The sequence below is a fragment of the Halyomorpha halys genome, unplaced genomic scaffold (assembly GCF_000696795.3).
Source record: "Halyomorpha halys isolate HHAL.00 unplaced genomic scaffold, Hhal_1.1 Scaffold1036.1, whole genome shotgun sequence".
Lineage (NCBI taxonomy): Eukaryota > Metazoa > Arthropoda > Insecta > Hemiptera > Pentatomidae > Halyomorpha > Halyomorpha halys.
Window position 1 is genome coordinate 410,526 of NW_027109566.1, and position 20,287 is coordinate 430,812.

Genomic DNA, 20,287 nt, shown 5'->3' on the forward strand with positions numbered 1-20,287 from the left:
TTATTTATTTTGGTTCCATTTGTCTTTTCCGTGCTGAAATGTCACAACCTAAACGACCATGGCTTACTCCGTCCCATAGTTTTGATCCTGGGTACGGCCTTGTATAACCATTTTCGTGCTTATAATCTCGATTAAAAACTTCAGAAAGTTCTTTGTTGTACTTATACAAAGGTTTACCTCCGGGTGAACCCTGTATAAACGAAAAGAAACAGTGCTCCTGTAGGTGGGTTTGAGGAGCCATCAGAAAAAGACCATGGGGATTCATTTATTAATTCAAGAAGTAAACTTAGTTAAATGCATGGTAATTGTTCACTTTGGCTTCTTCAAGAAAGACGGGAACAATTATTTCTTGACCAAACTGTTGTAGTAACAGTTGTACTATACTTAGTACCACTTAGTATGTAGGTTAGTTTATAGTATTAACCGCCTTTCAAGAGGGAAAATTTATTTCCCTCCACGCTTACTTCTTTCCCGCTTTAGTTTAAAGTTTAGATTATTATCCATGACTTACAGGATCAGTTCCTTCAACGCTTACTTCTTTTAACTTTTTTGAAGGAGCGATAGTAAACAATTACCAGAACTTATTCATTCATTGCCTGCATTGTGTATACAAATATAGGACGTTGCTACAAAGGTCTGAGGGCGGGGATATAATATAAAGTTCTTATTTGTCTAAGTATAACTAATCTCTATATTAAAAATGCATCTAATTCTTCTAATTTTTTTCTATATCTATTAAGGTCCTAATTTTTCCCTACGTAAAATTCTAAAGTTTGACATTTACCCCTTGATCTACTCTTTGGATATAAATCCAAAGATTCTCTTTAATTTTTTGAGTCGATTCGATTAAACTGTTTCCTCTAGTCCCCTTTAAATTATTTTCAAATAAGAACTGCTTCTTGCTTCTTTACGTTCTTACGTCCATTCCTTTCTTTAATTTTCCTCTGGAGGGAAAAAAAAATATCCCTGTTGAATGGGCGGGTAATTTATTTTTGAAAGTTGTGTACAGTCTGGTCTAGAAGTAATTGTTGTATTAGTTGTTTGTCACCCACTATTGACTATGAATGTCTTTATAATGGCCGTTGGTTTATTGCTTTTCGAAAGGAACTTTCTGTCTCATTTAATGCTGAACAACTTTCAAATTATTAAAAGATTAAAGTTTCGGCCTACATAAATCACAATTTCTGTTCATGAATCTGATTCAAATCTGTTTCTTTTCGGTTTTAGGAGTAAAAATGATTTATCGTCTCTATGGTTACAAATTATACACCTGGATAACCTATAAACATGTAATTAGTAAAGACAATGAACTATGGTTTGGCCTTCCAAGATTGGGATATCGATTTCGACAGGCATCGTGCCTTAAAATTCGGATTAGTTGTCCCGAACGAACAGGAAGACTTGACATCGTCAAACGACGATAAACAGAAATTGTTAATAGTCGCTTCTCCTGCGTGGGTCGTACTCGAGGCGGCAGATGACTTCAAGTTTATCGTCAAAAAGGAAATATACACCCGCCTCATCGACCTGAGTCAGTTCTTGAGCGACTTCTTCCATTTTAAGTTTTTCAAGGAATCTATTCCCCGAACTTTGAACTTCAGGGACTTAGATCCTTACGTGATGAGCGTCTGCTGCAAGTACTTGCACTGGAAATTCAAGAACCGTCCAGCACAGGAACGTCCAGGATTTATTAGAAACCCGAGATTATTCAACAAGGTCTTGGAAGTGGCCAGAATATTGGGTATCCAAACAGGATATGTATAACGATATTTTTGTATTAATTGAAAACATAGAAAAACAATAAACTTTGTAGATATTTAGTTTTGTTTTTTTATGTTGGAACTTTAGAAATCGTTAAGAGTGCATCTGTTGAAGAAAAATCAACCTTGTATCATGCTACTATGTCTTTATGTATTAAAATTTCAGAAATCGAATAAATATGCTTCTAATAGTCTCATGGTCCACAACTGACGGCATCTTTACGGAAGTGTAATAAAGTTTGTATTAATGAAATTGGAGTAAACAGTTGTAAGATTGGTTTTAATGTTAATTTACATTACTCCTTGATACATTTAATTTATTTATTATGTCATCAGGATGACCTTCTGCTACTGCACTTACTATATACTCCATGTCCATCCAGCAACATATTCATCCTTACTCAATATCGAAGTAGGGAGGACCCACTACAGTTTCAACGCTACTAAATCTTATCAATTAATAGTTGAACGAAATAGTTCTCTTAAAGAACGTTGTGTGGGTTTCCCTTACTGACTTCTTCCTTAGTGCCTCAAAGACGAGCAGTATACGCTCGCCACACTACAGACATTACAGATTGGGTATGACGGGACGTTGAATAATATCGTTTCTATACCCAGCCCGAAAGTCCCATGCTCTACGGGAGACCTAGTCGTCCGGAAGTTCTTACTTCTCTTCTAAACGTGACCGAACGGGGAGAGGACGTGCTTTCTCGAAGTAGCCCTTTCGGAGTTATTATACAACGTTGGTCCCAACTCTTCTGTCATATCCTCCCAAATAATTTACTTCTATTCTCTAGGATCCTCATCAGTCCTTAAGCGACTGACCTGAACTGAAGACTGAGCTTTCTCTCTGAAGAAATACTGCTCTTGCTAAAGTCTGGACTGACTCATGCGACAAGATTTGGCACATCCTGGTGAACTGCTACTGAGCATTTCTCTGGATTGACGCCAGCCTGCTGTGCTTCTGATAGTAAGAGAGGTTTGAATGAACCATAAAAAAACTTTCAGAACACTACAAGTTGAATGATTAAAAATTACAGTGCATTCTATGAATTCTTGACATTCCAATAAATATTACTTCAATTTTTCGGATTTCCCTGATTTATGAGAGTTATTCAAAATTCTGAACTTCTAAAATCAATTCATCAAAACATAATATTACATAACGATTTTGATTATGCCAGGCATACTAATGTACAATTAAATGGTCTTTATCTGGGGTGGTAAATTGGGTAAGTAACTGATAATACACACTACGAAAACATTATAATGTTTTTTTTTTTAGGTGCATCAAACAAAAAATTGATAATAAAGCGCATAAATAATATATTGAAACAAAAAATAAATTTGCAAAGTAGGCGTTTTTTACTTTTCAACTCACCAAGAAATTTTAACTGTTGTTACAGACCAGCTTAATAAATTTTCATTAATTGGTATAAATCTTTTACATAAATGTCTTTAATTAGTTTTTTAATGGGCCGGATTTATTAATGTTAATATAAACCTGAAATATATAATATGAATTTGGTTTATCGTTTCAATTCTCTAAAAAAACTATTTATGCATTGATCCCAACAATATTTAGTATTTCAAAATATCATATCAAATAAGTACTTACAAAAGTAGACGTGTGGGGTTTCTGAGATAATTCAGATTTTAATTTATTTCTTCTTGACTGGAATAAAACCACAACGATGGCAAATAACTGTCATTAGGTCTGTTAAGATAGCAGAAATGGGTGGTGTTGAGGATTAAATTGACACTAGCCACACTCACCATTTTATTTGGCACCTCCCAGAAAACATGCAACTACTGCATTGTTATAACATTCATTGCAGTACTTCTATCAGTTCACATTATTTTAAAAAAGTCACAAACCTGGGACTTAATACTTTTTGAAAATTAACAATAAATTTTGCATAGCTTTTATCTATTTAGAACAATACATTTATACCCTTTTTATGACTACTTTGAAAACCTGCCTCCAGAGAGAATCAATTTTCCCAAAAAAAGTATAACTTATTCCTTTTCTATTATAAACGAATCAATACAATATTTTCCCTATGCCTGATCTGCCCATGCAGAGGACCATTTTCAAGTAAAATGAAATTTTCAACTAATAAATAGATCCTGGACTCAATGGTTCTTCTTACTACCATTACTTTACTGTGAAAGTACATGATTAGGAGAAACTGTGGGCACATGTTTTTAGCAACCTGAATTCAATGATTCTGTGTAGTATAGCTGTGAGTGATGAGCGGAGCCCGCAATTTTATACAACAGCATATTTTGCTAGCATGAATTTTTCAAACAGCTGATCAAATATCTTAAAAAATCAGAGCACTTAATGACAATTAATCAAATTTTATTTTATATATTTGAGTTGCATAAAATAAATGCATATTTTGATGATTTCAGTAAAATAATAAAAAATAAATAAAAATTAAAATGTAACACTAGAGATAAAAATCCTGATCATAATTTTCAATGAACAATAAAAAAAAAAAATCAATGAAATAATGTTTCATAATCTTCAATAATTGACTCCTAGAGAATACAGATTTTCTCATTTTACCGCATTCCCTTCTTTAAAAAACACACTTTTGATTATAGTTTGTTGATTTCTTTCTTTACGAGCTGTAATATTTATTATTATTTAAAATGCCGAAAATAAGATCGTTTTCTTCCAAGTTAAAATCTTGCATTTGACATAGATGAAGACAGAATCTTGAGTGTAGAATAATCAATGGAACAATACACAGTAATATTTTCACTTTCATTAACGCCTATATCAGCTTTTTGTCAACTTAACATAAAAGTTTCAGGAAAGATGTAAGAGAAAATTTGAAAAAATAATTTTCCAATCACTTTCCGAAGTAATCGGAAAAGGTTATTATGAAAAATTCGAGACACTCTATTTTATAAAATATTAAATTGAAATGATTCAGGTGTTCACTGAGAGATTGATCATAGCATAGTAATTTTAAGTGCATATAAATTTGTTGCTATAACATTTATCAACGATGTATAGAGCTTATTTTAAAATTATAAAAATATTTTAAACAATATAAAAATATTTTAAACAATATAAAATTAGGTTTTGTATTAAGCAAATTAAGAAACTCATCTGATAATTAATAGTAATGAAGGGCATGCCACTAATTCATTATACGTTTAAATCGTTTTGTTGTTGTCCATTAGTTTTTAAATTAAAAAAAAAATACAACCTGTACCACTAAAACCCATGGAGGGTCTGGAGTTCAATACTTATTAAGGAAGTATTGTTATTAGACCAACAGTTGTGCAAAGAGGTGATTTGGTCAGAATCACACTAGACTGCCAGATTTTTTACCCAATTAAAGGTACTCAATTTATGAGGCTAGGTGGACCCCAAGAGGGCTCCAGAACTGACAGGAGTTGACGCACAGCTACAGTGTAACAGAATATAATTTTCTGCCCAGCCGGATTCGAACTCGGATCCTTAGAGTTAATAGCCTCTCGCCTTACCAGTTTTTAAATACAATCGTTAATTAAGTTTTTTATTTTTACATATATATTTCTATAACATTTACAAACTTTACAGAAATTAATTTGTTATGGTTTGTCATAATCATTTTATAACCATTTGCACTTCAGATTTTTAATATTTCCAATTAGTTATCCATTTTACATTCAATAATTGCTGTTTTTAGAGATCTGTAGAGTAGTTACTAATCATAAGCTTTTATCATGTTGATGTTTTAGTTTTTAAAAAGTGTTTCATACTTATTTAACCAAGCATGTAAGTTTATATGCTGTTTTTTGTTTGTCACATGATCCTGTAATTATTGTCATATTCCTTTCTCTAGATCAAAAACTAGAAATAATTAGCTCCCTTAGGGTTAGGAAACATTCAGAAACATTACTTGTTAATTAGTGTAATTTAAAAACAATTGTAACTCACTGTACCTCAACTATGTCAGACGACGTCCTGAAAATGTTTATCACAGCACAAGTGTAACAACTAACTAACCATGTCTTAGAAATTCGGTTTAAAATAAATTTTTGGCATTTAGCCCACAACTAAAAATATCAATGAATGAACTAAATTTAAACATTTACTGGAAAAAGTGAAATGAATTGTCATTAATAAAACAAATAGTGAAATAATCATTAAAAATTAGCAAAAGATTTATTAGAAGCCCTATTTTAGTATATAAAATATCTTAGAATATCATTAGTAAATAATAATAGTGACAGATCATAAATTAGTAAGCTATTATTTTTAACTGTTATTTCCAATCAGATATTAGCTGTTTTTCCTTAGATGCTATTTAGAAATAACTTTTACTTCATAAGTTACTACTAGGGAACAATAGTTATTTTCTAAACAGCAGTAAATTATTTCACTTACAGTGATTTAGAAATAACTGTTATTTTCTATTAGCAAATATTAGCTGCTATTTTAGCAGTTTTATGTTCCAGGATTCAGGAACTAGAATACTCTCATTTTCATGCAATGACAAAAATATTTATTTACTTATTCATTATATAAACATATATTCTAGAAACAGGTTAAGGAAAAATCAAAGATTATTCAAAATCAAAATTCATTTATTGCAGAATCACAGAGACTAATAAGCCTAAATTTCAAAGGATTTTTCAGTCTGAACACTAATAGTAACAATTAAAGCATGTCTTTTTAATATAAAAAAACATAACAATCGAATGAAAAAATAAATAACAATATTTAAAAACATATATACTTGTCATGGTATTTTCGTACAAATGTTACCGATTATTTTCATGAATACGGCATAACAACTGACCAGATTTTGCAGGTAACTTACACCGTTGACCATTAGGGCGTACTGCTGAGCACATCGTCTTAGTAGTTGAACTACACACAAAAAAATATATGCATTTTTGGTGAATAATTAAAAAAATAAATAAACATAAAACATATTAAAAATCATTAGAATTTAAAGTTCAGTAAATCAAATTCTCAAAAATTTGATTAAACTCATATCAAAATAAACTGAATTTCAAATATGCTATCAGTAAAGAAAAAAAAAACTTAGCATCACAATCAATTTTTTTTTCTAAATAATTTAATGTCAAAACCTCAATTATACCTATCAGGTTCAGTTTACACACAGCCTTCTTAATTCTACACTGAACTCATCCTTCCTCGGTCTGAATATTTAACAAACAATTTCTTTTTGAAAACCTTAAGACGGATGAAAAATTAATGAAGGATGTATAAGATATTAGTTTTGCAAAACCTAACATTTAAGTTTCTGAACAGAAAGCACAAATTATGTAACTTTGAAATTTTGATAAACAAGCATTTTCCACCATTAACCTAACCTTAATTTTCTTATCAATTGTTTTTTTTCAATTATAGTAAACACTGAATATTTAAAATTTTCAACCTAGTTAAGAGTATTCCTCTCTACATTATCTATATCACCGAAATTTATTTAAAATAAAGTGATGATTATATATGTTTTATTTCACAATTTTTTATTACTTTATTTCAAAGTGAATTTGAAATAATAATTTAAATTAGGTCAAAGAATAAACAAGTATTAAAGGTTATAACTTATACAGGAAAAAGGGTAAACAAAATTTCTCTCACCAATCAGCAAGAAAAAATTATATTTTTTATTTTTGTTAGAGATTTGAAAATAAAGATTTTTGGGGATACTGAATGGATATGAAGTTAGTTTTTATTTGAAATTTTGTGAACCTATTTTATTTAATTATTTTTCAATTTTGTTAAACTAAATTCCTGCATATAGCTTTATTTTACTCTTCTTTCCTTTAAAAAATTAATTGAATTACATTATCTACTCACTTAAAAACACAGGTCTACAAAAAATAATTGACATTTTTCTCAATTGAGAGTGACTTTGTTCATACATGTTATTATTTTACAAAAATAATAACTAATGGAATAACAAGAGTCCATCTTTAGTATCAGACCAACTAAAATTAATACATCAAATTTTTGGTTGTCAACCGCTGTTATTAGTTCAAATTCTACTACCTATGCCATGATTTTTTAATATCGGTGCATCTTTATCCAAATCGACTAAAATTTTAATAATTTAAAAACAGTTCTAATAATTATAGGAAAGCAATTACATAATTTCAGACTTAAAAAATAATCTAGTTCTAGTAATCATTTAACTTTCTTATCCCGCAAATGATTCTCATTATCAGTTATTGAAGGATTACATGAGATAAATAAAACTTTCAATAAAATCAAATAAAAATATATTTACCTCCCTCCTATAGAACTGGGAGGAGAGACATGCCTCCTTCGAGATCTTGTACTCACACCAGATGTGACAGACATCTCATCATCTTGGACTAGTGCAGCCCCCTAGATAGCAAAGAAGAAATATATTTAAGAATATCTATCTGTTATCAGGAAGGTTAGAATAAAATATTCCAATTACATTACTGTCTATATAAAATATATTAAATTATGTAATTAATATAATGTATTAAAGATACCCTAGAAACAGGTGTCATGGTCGGTAAAGAGCCATTTCTTATAGCATAAATTTCACGATCGGAAAACTTTTCTAAAAATGAAATGAAACTTTACTTTCAGAAATTTACAAAATAAAATTTCAAATGAGTGTCAAAAAAGAGATTTTTACCCGTCAGCCATTCATCGACCTTAGATAGAGGTTTTTTGAAACCGTTCAGTTCTCTTTCCTGCCTGGTATATTCCTTCTTTTCAGGTTCTACAGGCAATTTTTCAGCCTTGGAATTTTTTTCATTAATCTGCCTGAGTATTTGTACGATCACAGTATCAACTAAAAGGAACATCAAATTATAACAAATCAGTTAGTTACTATTGTTATTATATTTCTTAACTATTTTACTAGATTATCCGAGTCAAATTTTTTTAATGTACTACCATAACTTTCTGCAACTAACGATATTATATATTTATGAGATGCAAGTCCAATGATGAATATTAGAAAGACCAAGTCCCTAATACCTAATCCCTCATTATTAATTTCTTATTACTTTTTTCTTGAATAAAAAGAAACTTTAGAGTTTCTATTAGTTTAAAAGTTATAAAGCAAAGTCCACTGGAAAATTAATGTAAAATAATTCCAATAATGGTGAATAGTTGAAAGTTATATCTACAAAAAATAGGCGATATAGCCATATCTAAATTAGCCATCATGAAATAAGGCTGGTGAGATACGACTACACTTGAGTTACCACACTTTAAATTATCATCAACAGAATGCAAAGTCACCTGTCCCATGTTGCCAGTTCTCCTGTCATGCTCAGTTGTAGGGATAAGATATCAAGACAAAAATATCGATAATTTGTCATCAAATTAAAATTATAAATACATGGTTTTCTGATTTTAGTTATTTTCTAATTTGAAATAAATTTTTACCTTTATTATATATTTGCCCTAATTTCCAAATCCCAACCTATCAGATCAGACGACGCAATTCTTGCACCTACATTTCGATCTAACCCTCGAATGTTTACCTGTTGAATCAGTGTTTAACTTTTTAGAGATAACTTCGTTACTAAGTTCTACAACCATCTTATTCACAATTATATCAACTGAAATATATTTACAGATTGCAGTTCACATAAATCGACATTATATAACATTCTAAATTTACCGCTTAACTCATCCTTCTTCAGTCCAAACATTAGGTGCAATACTTTATTTTTAAAAACATTAAATCCCAAACCCTCCAATCCCATATCACCACCCTTGAAGAATGGTGTAAAAACTGGAGGATTAAAATAAATTCTAATAAATCCCACCAAATCATTTTTACCCTTTGTAGTAAGCCTGTGACTTTTAGTGTATGTACTGCCGAAGCGAGAACTTTGAATCATTAGCGTGCTTAAAGAAGCATAAGTTAGTGTGGTCGGTATGCATCACTAAGATGTAGGCTTCTAGACTCTGATAGAATCACAGAAAATGAGGCTTTCTCTCCAGATGGGGCGTCCCTTTTAAATTTCATTAGAAAGATCGAAAAGGTTCGTTATAGAGGAATAAGATACATAACAGAGCCATTCCATTGGTATGCCTTGGGGATGGCAAAAAGAACCAATAGGCTCACTTGCCAGACTCGTAATCCACATCATTACACTACTACTAGTTAAGTACTAGTAAGCCAGTGACTTCCTGTCCCACAGTATCCTTAATTAATAACCCAATTATTACTGCCACAAACAACTGACTTCGAATCCTTAAAAAAGACTAAAAAGACAGGAAACTGCTCATCATTTCCGATTATTAGAAAACTTACTAGACAATAAACTTCCAATTAATTACAAAACACTCATTTATATGACTATAATAAGGGCTCTCTGGACTTACAGAGCTGAGCTTTAAGGCTCCACTAAACCATCCAATTGCTCTCGTATCCAATCCTTACAATCCAAAATCCTTCGTAAAATCCTCAATGCTCCTTACTTTGTTACAAATAAAAACATCCATAAAGACCTAAATGTTCCATATGTAACCGATCTAGCCAGAATCAGATATTATTCCTTTCATTATAAACTTCCCAACCACCCAAATCCACTTGTGAAACCTGCCTTCTTCATTATCTGATAATCCTCCTTTCCTGGCTGAAAAGAATGTTCTCCTCTAGAAATGTTATTGGAGTTCTATCAATGGGTAGATTCTCCACATGTCTGTATCATGCCATTGTATAACTAACAACAAATTTACTTGTATATATTTTACAGTTGTAAATATCAATAAATAAACTTAAAAACAAAACCAAAAATAAAGTTAAGGTACTGTTCCTCCCTTAAGCTAAAAGCCCATGTTTCGCATCCGTGTAGAACAGTAGGAAGGATAATAGTTTGGTGATTTCTAACTTTTAAGTACCTGAACAGAAGACTCGAAGCAATTTCAAAAATGAAAAATAAAAAGCATTGTCCCACGTTTACTTCTACACCGACTCCGTTTTTTCAAGTTATTCGAGATGCTAAATTTTTAAACCTCTCTGCCTGTTCAAATGTATTTCCTCCCATATGGGGACTGCTTTAGGGGATTCATGACACAAGTTGAAAAATCACAAATTTGATAAATAAATAAATTAGAATTCCATAGTTTTTTTTATTTGATCATTAAAACAAAATTATTTTAAAATAAAAAATATATTTGTTTAAAAAATAAGATATTCATAATTACCTATCACAGCTCCAGCCAAAAATAAGTACAAGTCTAAAAGACGAAGTGAATAAGGCATATTGTTAATTGAAAGATATGTATTAAGGAAGCCTGAGGAAACAATGAGCACTCTCCATCTACGACGGAACTCGAGAAAGCTGCTTATTACCATTGCCGTTAAAAGGCAGAGGATATGAAGAGAAATGAAGACAGCTGTATCAAAATTCTCACCTAATATAAAAGATAAACAATCAAAAATACAAAAATTGTCTCATGTTTAGATAACTATATACATAAAAATTATAAAGTTATCATAAGTATTTAAACTATTAATGAGTTGTTGGTATAAATGGCTACGTACCGGTCTCCCCAATTAGAGTAGAAACCAATGACATTTTCTGTTCAGCAAGCTTCCTCAGCGCATTAGCGTTAGATGATATTTCATTAATAGATTTACTAAGTTCTTTCAAATCAGAAAACAAACTTTTAGACTCAGAAGAGTATTGAGCACTGTGGTTGTCCAAAAGTGTGCTAACTGTATCTATAAAAAAATAAATAAACAAACAAAAAGAAAGAAAGGCTGTATTCTAATGAAAATTGTCTTAATTAAAAATAAATAAACCTACTAATTTTATTGATTATATTGTCGATTGCTGTTAACGAATCTTTTAATCCTGCCATTAACTTTTCATGCTCACCAGATTCTTCTTTCTTCTGATTTATCAATTCTTTGCCAGCATCGTCTGAATGAAAAAATAAAAAAAAAAGTTTTAAAAACAAGTAACATTTTCTAGCTAAACATTTTGCATGTGAGGGCAATCCACTTCAACATATTCCAACAACAAACTACCATGAACAAGATTTACAAACACTTCCACATAAAGAATTTTCCTACTGTATAATAGTCTGATACAAGTTTTCTAGTCCTCTATTTATTAAAATTATAGATTCGAGACAACTTTGCAACCCAATTTTTAATTTCCCTGAGGATACAAAAAAAAACAAAAAAAAAAACTATAACACCAGTGATTTAAAAACAAAACAAAAAACTATTGCTTGATTAACAAACTTCCTTTAAATTAACAGCAGTTGAAATGAAAAGAAAACTCAAAAATAAAAAAACAATAATCACCAAGAGCTTTTTTAAAATCTTTCAGGATTCCATCAATGCTCTCAGCTTCTTTAGTAACCATGTTCCCAATCTCTTCGAGGCCTGACTTATCTTCTATAAGTTTTGCTCCAAGCCCAGATTCAAGCCTTCTCAATCGAGTATAGCTAGCCAGAACATCGTGCTGACTTTGAGAGATACGATCGAGAGCAATTTGGGTCGCTTTCTCTAATTTAGACTGTCTCTCCTAAATAAAAAAGACACATAAATATTACTGAAGGCATAAATTTAAGGAATGAATAATGAAATTGGTTTCAATAAGAATCTAAAAGAGACTAAAATAAGTAATTCCTCTTCATTTTCACAACTTGACAAGTTTTTGTTGGAATATCTGATACATCTCACATTTTTCACAAAGAAAGAATAAAAAAGGCTTTGAAATGGTAACAGTAGTAAAAATGTTAGAAATAATTTTAGTAAGGCTATTTTCCATAAAATTTGATATTTCTCGATAAATAACTTTGTTAGGCAGATAAAATCTAACATTTAAATCAACTGAAGGTTGATTCCTCCACTTTCAGTCACAACAGAACCTTCCATATCTAGAACAAGACATTGCCAAATAAATAGGAAAGCCAGTTAATCTTGAGCATACAAAAGAAAAAACTCCAATGTTAATTTTAATCATACACTGGATAAAAATTAAACATAATAACATATAGGTGATATGTATATTATTATATGACAAATTTTAATTTAATAGACCAATTTAATATAATACAAAATAAAATTGTTTAAGAAAAATGATTTAATTTAAGTGAATGAACAATTTTACAGTTTTTAATATAAATCACAAAGTCAGTTATTCAGTTTTGTTTTTACTGAATTAGTTTTTTCTGAGTACTTAATCTATTATTTTTTTTAACTGTTTATAAATTTGAACAGTAGAAGAGTTTCCCTTTTTTAACTGTACTAATAAAAAAAAATATGGATCCGATTTGAAAATTCTTTTTGCATTAGATCAACCGTTCAATGAGAAATACCTTCGGCTTTACGTCATGTTACACCACACCCCATATGACTGGAGCAGCAACCATAAACATAATAAAAAGATTACATGGAACACATTCATACTCGTTCACAGCTTTATACCAATGGAAGGTAATCTATAAACATTGCGAAATGAAACTTCTTTACCAACGTTCTACAACTAAAAAAAAAAAAAATAATAAAATAAAAAAATTAAACACAAGAAAATTGATTTTGTGATGCGTGATGAAATGAAAGTAGTGAGAGGGGACAATGCAGGTCAATTCTTGCAGGAAAATTTTTATATTGTAATAGGAGAATAGCAGATTATAGTAGTCTGACAATCCTGGAAATGTCGGTCCAATTGAGCTCCTTTAAATACTTATTCAGTGGTTTCTGAGAAAAACCATAAATATCACAAATTAAAATCCTATTTTGATTCTATGAATCTCGGAACATGAAATCTTAAATTTTGAAAAGGGTAATTATATTTTTTTTCTTAATCAATGAAATGTTCTTTATTTGAGATGATAAATCAAAAGAGATATTTAAAAAAGAAAATTGTTCAACTTTTAGATTAATTAATATAAGCTTAAAACAGCAATGAAAATGGTATATTCAAATAATAATAATTCTATTCTAAAATAGTTCCAATAAATAGTAATGTCCTTCATAAAGACAAATCTTACATGAACAGTAGCCATCTGCTCGATGTGAGTCCTAGCTGTAGCGACAAGGCGGTTGATTGTCATCTCGGCGAGGGCCCTGAACTCTTCCTGTCTCGAGGCATAGCAGACGGCTCTAGCACGATTGCTCATAATGTGGTAGGCATTCCAAGTTTCCGCATCCATTTCGCTCGTACACGCTCTGAGACTCTGAAAAAGATTTTTAGGCAAATACCATAATTACATAGCTTAAAAAGAGTATAGTGAAAATAAAATGCCTAGTCTATACTTAGCACAGTGATATTAGTGTTTTTGAGGATCCAAACAGGACTTGCTATCATCTTCAAGTTCTAAATCGTCAAAAATAGTAATACTATAAACATTTTTTTTAATTTGCATTTCTTTTAATGTCACCTTTGTTTTTTTATTTTTGGGATAATTATATCTTTTAAAATGACAAGACCAATATGCATGCTCATTGTTTTGTACTATAATAATTATATTCCTTTAAAGTTATAGTGAAAAAATTAGCAATTATTCACTTTTATAATGGCCGAGTTTGAAATTCACTGTAACTATTTTTACACTATCAGTAAATCATTTTGCCAATATTTCTTTGTTAATTACAATGTACATAAAAATGTTTTATAGTAAGATAAAATCATTCAAAACTAAAAAAAAAAGAAGAGAAGAGATGATAAATCAAAAGAGATATCTCATTTAAAAAAGAAAATAGTTCAACTTTTAGATTAATTAATACATTGAAATTCACTGTAACTACCTATTCTACTATTCCTATATACTATACCTCATATATTATAATATATAATAAAATTAGCAAATAGACCACCACTATATAATATTGTTAATGAATAAAATTACATAAAGGAATAAAATTATATTGACTAAACAAATGAATCATATTATTAAGCATGAGAATTAAATAATTAATTCATAAAATCTTCCACAAGTCAGAATGTTATAGAATTGATTTTAATATTTTTAGGAAATACTCTAGTTTCAGAAACAAAATGAGAAAAAAAAAAACATTCAATTTGTAAAATGATTTCTAATAATAAATGAAAACACTGAAGAAAACCTTTAACAGAAACAAAAATTTTTATTGTACATTTGTGTCAATTATTTTATAAAAATTATTTTTTATGGCAAATGTTTTTAATTAGATTAAGAATTAAATTTCAGGGGTGAAAAAAAACTTATTTTAAATTTAAAAAGAGTAAAAGGGATTTTTTTTTTTTTCAATTTAGACTCAATGGTTTTAAATGCTTACAAATACACAACTCGGTTTACACATCAGTTAATTTAGAAAAAATATTTTACAAGCTGATTATTATTTTTGGACAGATAGTTTAATATATCTAGTTGTATATCCAAAAACTAGGAATTAAATATTTTATATTTATTTTTTAAATATTTAAACGTCTCTTCAGTTTACAAAGTTTTAGAAATTAAGTAAAGTTACATATCTATTTTTTATTAATATTGAAAAGTTTCTTCTTCTCTTTTTATTTTGTTTACAAATAAATATTTTTGAAAAAAGTAAAAGATTTATTTTATTTTATTTTATTAATAAGTACATTAATTAGCATGTCAAAAAATAAACTCTACTTCCATATTATTCTACCTTACCTTAGGAGCTAATTACATAATTAGGTTAGTTAATTATATACAATATTATAATTTGGAAAAATTATTTCAGTAATTTTATACATTAAATGAAAAATAATGGCATATTTAGTATGTTTTTTTATAGTGTATATAAATCTATTTTATAATATGGCATTCATTTTTAGGAATAGTTATCAAGTAATATAAAAATGAACATAAATTAATTTTCTAAGAACTATATTAATTAACTAAATCATAATAATGAACTAATTAACTATTTACCATGGAAATCGAGCAAGTTATTTTTTAAATATTATTTTTGAATTATTGTTTAATTTTTAATTTCACAAGTGACAGTTATTTGCTGATATAAAGGTTCATTCCAATCCAAAGTAAATAAATTGTTTTTGTTTTTTTGACAATGACTAAACTAATACTTCATTTACAGGGAGTGGTTCATGAAAATATTTGAAACTTTGCTTTTTTTATTTTAACTACAAGTACTAAAAAATAATGTAAAATAAAAGAAATGTTACATATTCAAATTTTTTAATTGTATGTAAAAAATATGCACTACTTTTCAGAAAAAAAAAATACATTTATGATCTAAACAACATTTATACATCTGGAGTTAACAAGTTAATACAACACACACAAATTATTCACAATTTTTTTTCCATTTTATTAAATTTGTAATATTTTTTAGGATACTTTTTATTATGAAGAAAGGTTTATAAGTACAGATTTAATCAACCTAATATTGTGAATGACTCAAGAAATTTTTTATCATTCATTAAAACTCAGATCTTCTGGGGTATTAAGGTGTTTTCAACACCTCAATATAAAACAATCAAACTAATTATATTTTCTAAACATTTGCACAAACTATGTAAACTAAATGGAACTGAAACGGAACCCGGCAGAGTTCATTTTATATATTTTGATATAATATTTTTTATCAATTTATATATTTTGAAGAATTGTGAATATTTTGTGAGTCACTGTAACTTTAAACAAATTGTTGTCCTGAATTCAATTAATAATATAAAATCAAAATAATAATATAAACAAATTATATTATTATATATAATTAGTTTAGTTAAGTGGTAATATTTGAATGTAAAACATTTAAAAATTGAAATTATTTTGAAAAATATGAAATACTAAAACAGTTTATATATCATATAATTTTAAAAATAAAGTTACTTTACCATTTCGGTGGTACATGGAAATGTTTTTCGCCCCTCAACATCAGCTTGACAATTCAGAAGGTTAACAGAAAGTTTAGCAATTTCTTCATCTGAAAGTGTGCCACAAGAAGCTTTGATTTTCATAACAATCTGCTTAAACAGAGATTTGAATAAACAATGATATTGGGAAAAATCCTAATAATTAACTTAATATAATTATAATTTAATCTTCTATCTACTTCTATGATTATCAATCAACTAATATCTATCTACTTCTATTATTATCAATCAACTACTATCTATTAAACCCTTTGCACTTGAGGGCTCCACTACGGAGAAAATGCAAATAATTATCAGTCCATAAAATGAAGACAAAGACAAATCATAAAAACAAGTGTATAAGATATTTTGCTTTTGGTGACAAATGACTGTCGCGGCTCGCAGATTATTAAGCTGGTAATATAAATGAAAAATACTTCGAGTGCAAAGTGTTGATTTACTGTTATGTATATTTCCAAGTTTGCTTATTTATTATTTTCCTTTTATTTTTATGTTTCTCTGAGTTATGGTTGTTATCAACCTTGATGAAGGCCTGAAATTCATGTTGAAAGGTCAGCACAAATAAATAAGTTTTTGCATATTTGTGTATTCTTCCTGACCACAACCTCGACCATCTTCTCCTTTTATTAATCTATGGTCAACTATAAACACCTCATTATAATACAAAACATTTAAAAACGGATAAAAATTTCAATCTATAGAACTATGAATAAAAAAAAAAAAATAGAAATAATGTTATATAATATGAAATAAACTAAATATTTATTGACAAGTACAAGATACTTTAGTTCAAATGTAATAGTTAATTTTAAATATTTTGCAAGTAATGATAACCTGTATACCTCTAATAATTTAAGTAGAAACCAATACAAAAACAAACTTATCGGTCAACACTGGATACATTTTTTGTACATGAGAAAAAACAATGGTATAAATTTAAACTGTTGTTCCCATACAAGATCTCTGAAGCATATGAGGAAGGAAGGAAGGCAGTTGACACCATTGCCAAAAATAAAACAAATCTTTTAGCAAAATTAAAATGGTTTGCGAAGTTCAAACATCTAAGAACTAAAACTCCATTCATTGAGATGTTCCAAGAGTGAAGCAATCAGAAATTTAAGAAACAGTTTCATATAAAGACTGAATTAATTATAACTAAATAAATGATTGATAATACTTACTTTATGCTGACAGACATCTAACTGGGCGAGCTTGAGGCCAGTTATTTTACTAGCTTCGACCAAAAACTTATCTTCAGGACCTAATTCTTCAAAGGGTATATCCAAAAGTGGAGTGGAGGAACCTATGAATTGGGGTGCCGATCCCCATCCAAACCAATCCAATAAATGTGATGCACATTGTTGCCTCAATAACAATCCCAAAAGGATTAATCTACTAACAGTCATGGTTTAGAAAATAAAATTACTATCATTTTGGTAACTAAGGTTCATCTAATCTCTTCTACTGTTGACATTTTGTCACAGCCAACTGATCCCGCCAAAACTAAATCACGATTTAAAAACTGTAATCTAATATGAAAAATATATATTTTGACGATTAAAAAAATTTGTAAGAAATTAAAAATAAATATTAAACGGCTTGACAAAAACTGAATAAGTAATGTATTAATGATAAGCAATAAATAGCTGAAAGAGCTAACCAACGATCAATGGACCAAGTGTGAACTACTTGCATAGAGGTTTTGCACACATTCTCTTTCAACCTAAACAATTTAAACTTTTAAATGATTTTTAGAGAATGTTTCTGAAGACATTAGATAATGATTAATTCAAAGGAGTGAACTTTTAATGTTATTAATTATTTTTAATAACACACGGATAAAGGTAAATAAGTCATAACTTATCTACAATTCCACAGAATTAAAACTCTGGTCATTACGTGAGTGACCATATCCAAAAGTATACGATCAAAGAATTACGCAAGTTTTTAAATGCATTAGTTAATCTAATATGATATTTTGAGTTTGAATATCAAGCCACAACTCCGTCAGAAAGGATTCACTTAAACCTATTGAATGTTCTGAGCTATACAACCAAACAAGCTGTTAACACCCAATTTTGTTTGTGTTCAATCTTCGCAACACACGCAATCTTCAAGTTAACGCAATAATCTATCAGTGAATCAGGAATCCAAGAGAAACAAATGACACATTTTTCCTATAAACCTGTAATTGAATCACATTTACACATATTGTCAAATTATCGATAATTTTAAAATTTAATCAATACTGAAACTTGAATATAATTTAGGTACAAGTAGATAGAAATTAACTTCTTATTCCTAAAATATCATTGTGCCCCCTAGCTTCTCACTAGCTCATATATCACAGCGCTGAATTAAAGATTACACAGAGTCGCGGGCTAACAGGTAATTTCATTACATTGCTCAATCCACTCATTACATTTACGTGATTCTATTCTGACAGGATTCTCTCTTGATATTCAGACTGAAGATATGAAATTCCGTTTACTGATACGTTTAAAAACTTACACAAATTTTTCATTATCCACCTTGTATTCGATGTCCCACGATTTGACCGGAATAGAAATTCTGTGGAATTGCAAATAAGTTATGGCTTATTTACTTTTTGTCGTGTGTTAAGAGGAAGGTTAACCATCTTACATAAGTTATCTTCGAGAACATAATTACCACTATATTCTCTGAATGCTAATACTTGGTTATCAAGTCTTTGAATTTTATAATATGCAAACACAATATTACACAATTTAGCATTTAGTTTGAAGTCCGTTTCAATTTCGCAATTTTAGGGATTTTAAAATTATTTCGGGAACTTTTCGCTGGTCCCATGAAAATTACTCTTTAATTTATTTCGTTCCAGACATCAATTTAAGAGGGGCGGTGCACTAATATGAGAAGAATGTTTAAAACAAAAAATTGACTGAGAATTAATAGTAATTTGATTAGGAAGGGTAGTATTTTATTGAATATTCTAAAAACCAGCTATTGGCTGGGAGTATCGAACACTAGATTTGTACATGAATTCTGCAAACCAGTATTTGATATGATATGTATTAACCATAAAACTACAGACATTATCTAATTCACTGGATCTCTGATGGTGTTGTATTAGGCATCACAAATAAAAGAATAAAAAGGGCTTTCGATTTAAAAATAATGCTGGATAAAGCAAACTTACCTACTTAACTATTTTATCCAGGAGGAACACACATTGTTGACAAGAGACATCCAGTAATAAAAGGTGAACTGAGAAACTACAAGATGCTATGCGAAATGTATCATCAAAATACGTGTCGAGATGGTTGTGTTAAATTATCTGACTCCAAGTGATAACTTTAGGTACTCTTGACCGGAGGTCTCGGAAATGCGTATTCAAGTTAGGTAAGGTAGTTGATTAGGAGGTGAATAGACAGGATGAGACTTAAGGGGTGACAACCGTAATTTCTCTAAGGATGGTAACATCGTCCTACAGGGTACTATTCCTGTAGGAACGAAGAGGAATGCAAGCCCAGAGGGTAGCCAGCCACCGAGTCATGCAGGAAAGTAACTTTGTTCTACCAGGTACTATTCCTGTAGATATGAAGGAGGCATGTAGGCCCGGCGGGTAGCTAGCCGCCGGGTCCTACGAAAGGAAAAAAGATAGAGGAAAGAAGAGAAAGGGAGATCAATAGGGAACTAGC

General features: G+C 29.6%; 2 protein-coding genes across 3 annotated transcripts in view; both read right to left on the bottom strand.

Moving 5' to 3' along the window:
• Positions 1-5,790, bottom strand: part of LOC106688002 (solute carrier family 2, facilitated glucose transporter member 1) — a 112,321-nt gene extending 106,531 nt beyond the window's left edge. The window contains exon 1 of the mRNA XM_014432258.2: positions 5,709-5,790. The gene's annotated coding sequence lies outside the window, so the exon portion shown is untranslated. The remainder of the gene's footprint in view (positions 1-5,708) is intronic.
• A 542-nt stretch (positions 5,791-6,332) lies between these two features.
• LOC106688003 (protein brambleberry) lies at positions 6,333-18,365 on the bottom strand. Of its 2 annotated transcripts, none has more exons than XM_014432261.3 (11): positions 17,789-18,365; positions 16,569-16,700; positions 13,753-13,938; positions 12,059-12,281; positions 11,553-11,669; positions 11,288-11,467; positions 10,948-11,157; positions 8,414-8,572; positions 8,265-8,335; positions 8,030-8,130; positions 6,333-6,639 (listed from the first exon to the last, which is right to left on the bottom strand). In XM_014432261.3, the coding sequence occupies exons 1-11, from the start codon at positions 18,011-18,013 to the stop codon at positions 6,531-6,533; spliced, it is 1,713 nt and encodes a 570-aa protein (XP_014287747.1). In that variant the 5' UTR covers positions 18,014-18,365; the 3' UTR covers positions 6,333-6,530. The 2 variants fall into 2 exon arrangements, with proteins under 2 accessions (XP_014287747.1, XP_014287748.1); XM_014432262.3 differs by having other exon boundaries at positions 16,569-16,697; positions 17,789-18,358.
• Between the last annotated feature and the right edge of the window lie 1,922 nt (positions 18,366-20,287).

Coding starts and splice junctions, on each gene's coding strand:
- LOC106688003 (XM_014432261.3), bottom strand. CDS start 18,013: ATGACTGTTAGTAGATTAATCCTTTTGGGATTGTTATTGAGGCAACAA. Junction 11,468..11,552: donor CAATATAATCAATAAAATTA/GTAGGTTTATTT, acceptor ATTTTTTTATAG/ATACAGTTAGCACACTTTTG. Junction 6,640..8,029: donor CCCAGTTCTATAGGAGGGAG/GTAAATATATTT, acceptor TTTTGTGTGTAG/TTCAACTACTAAGACGATGT.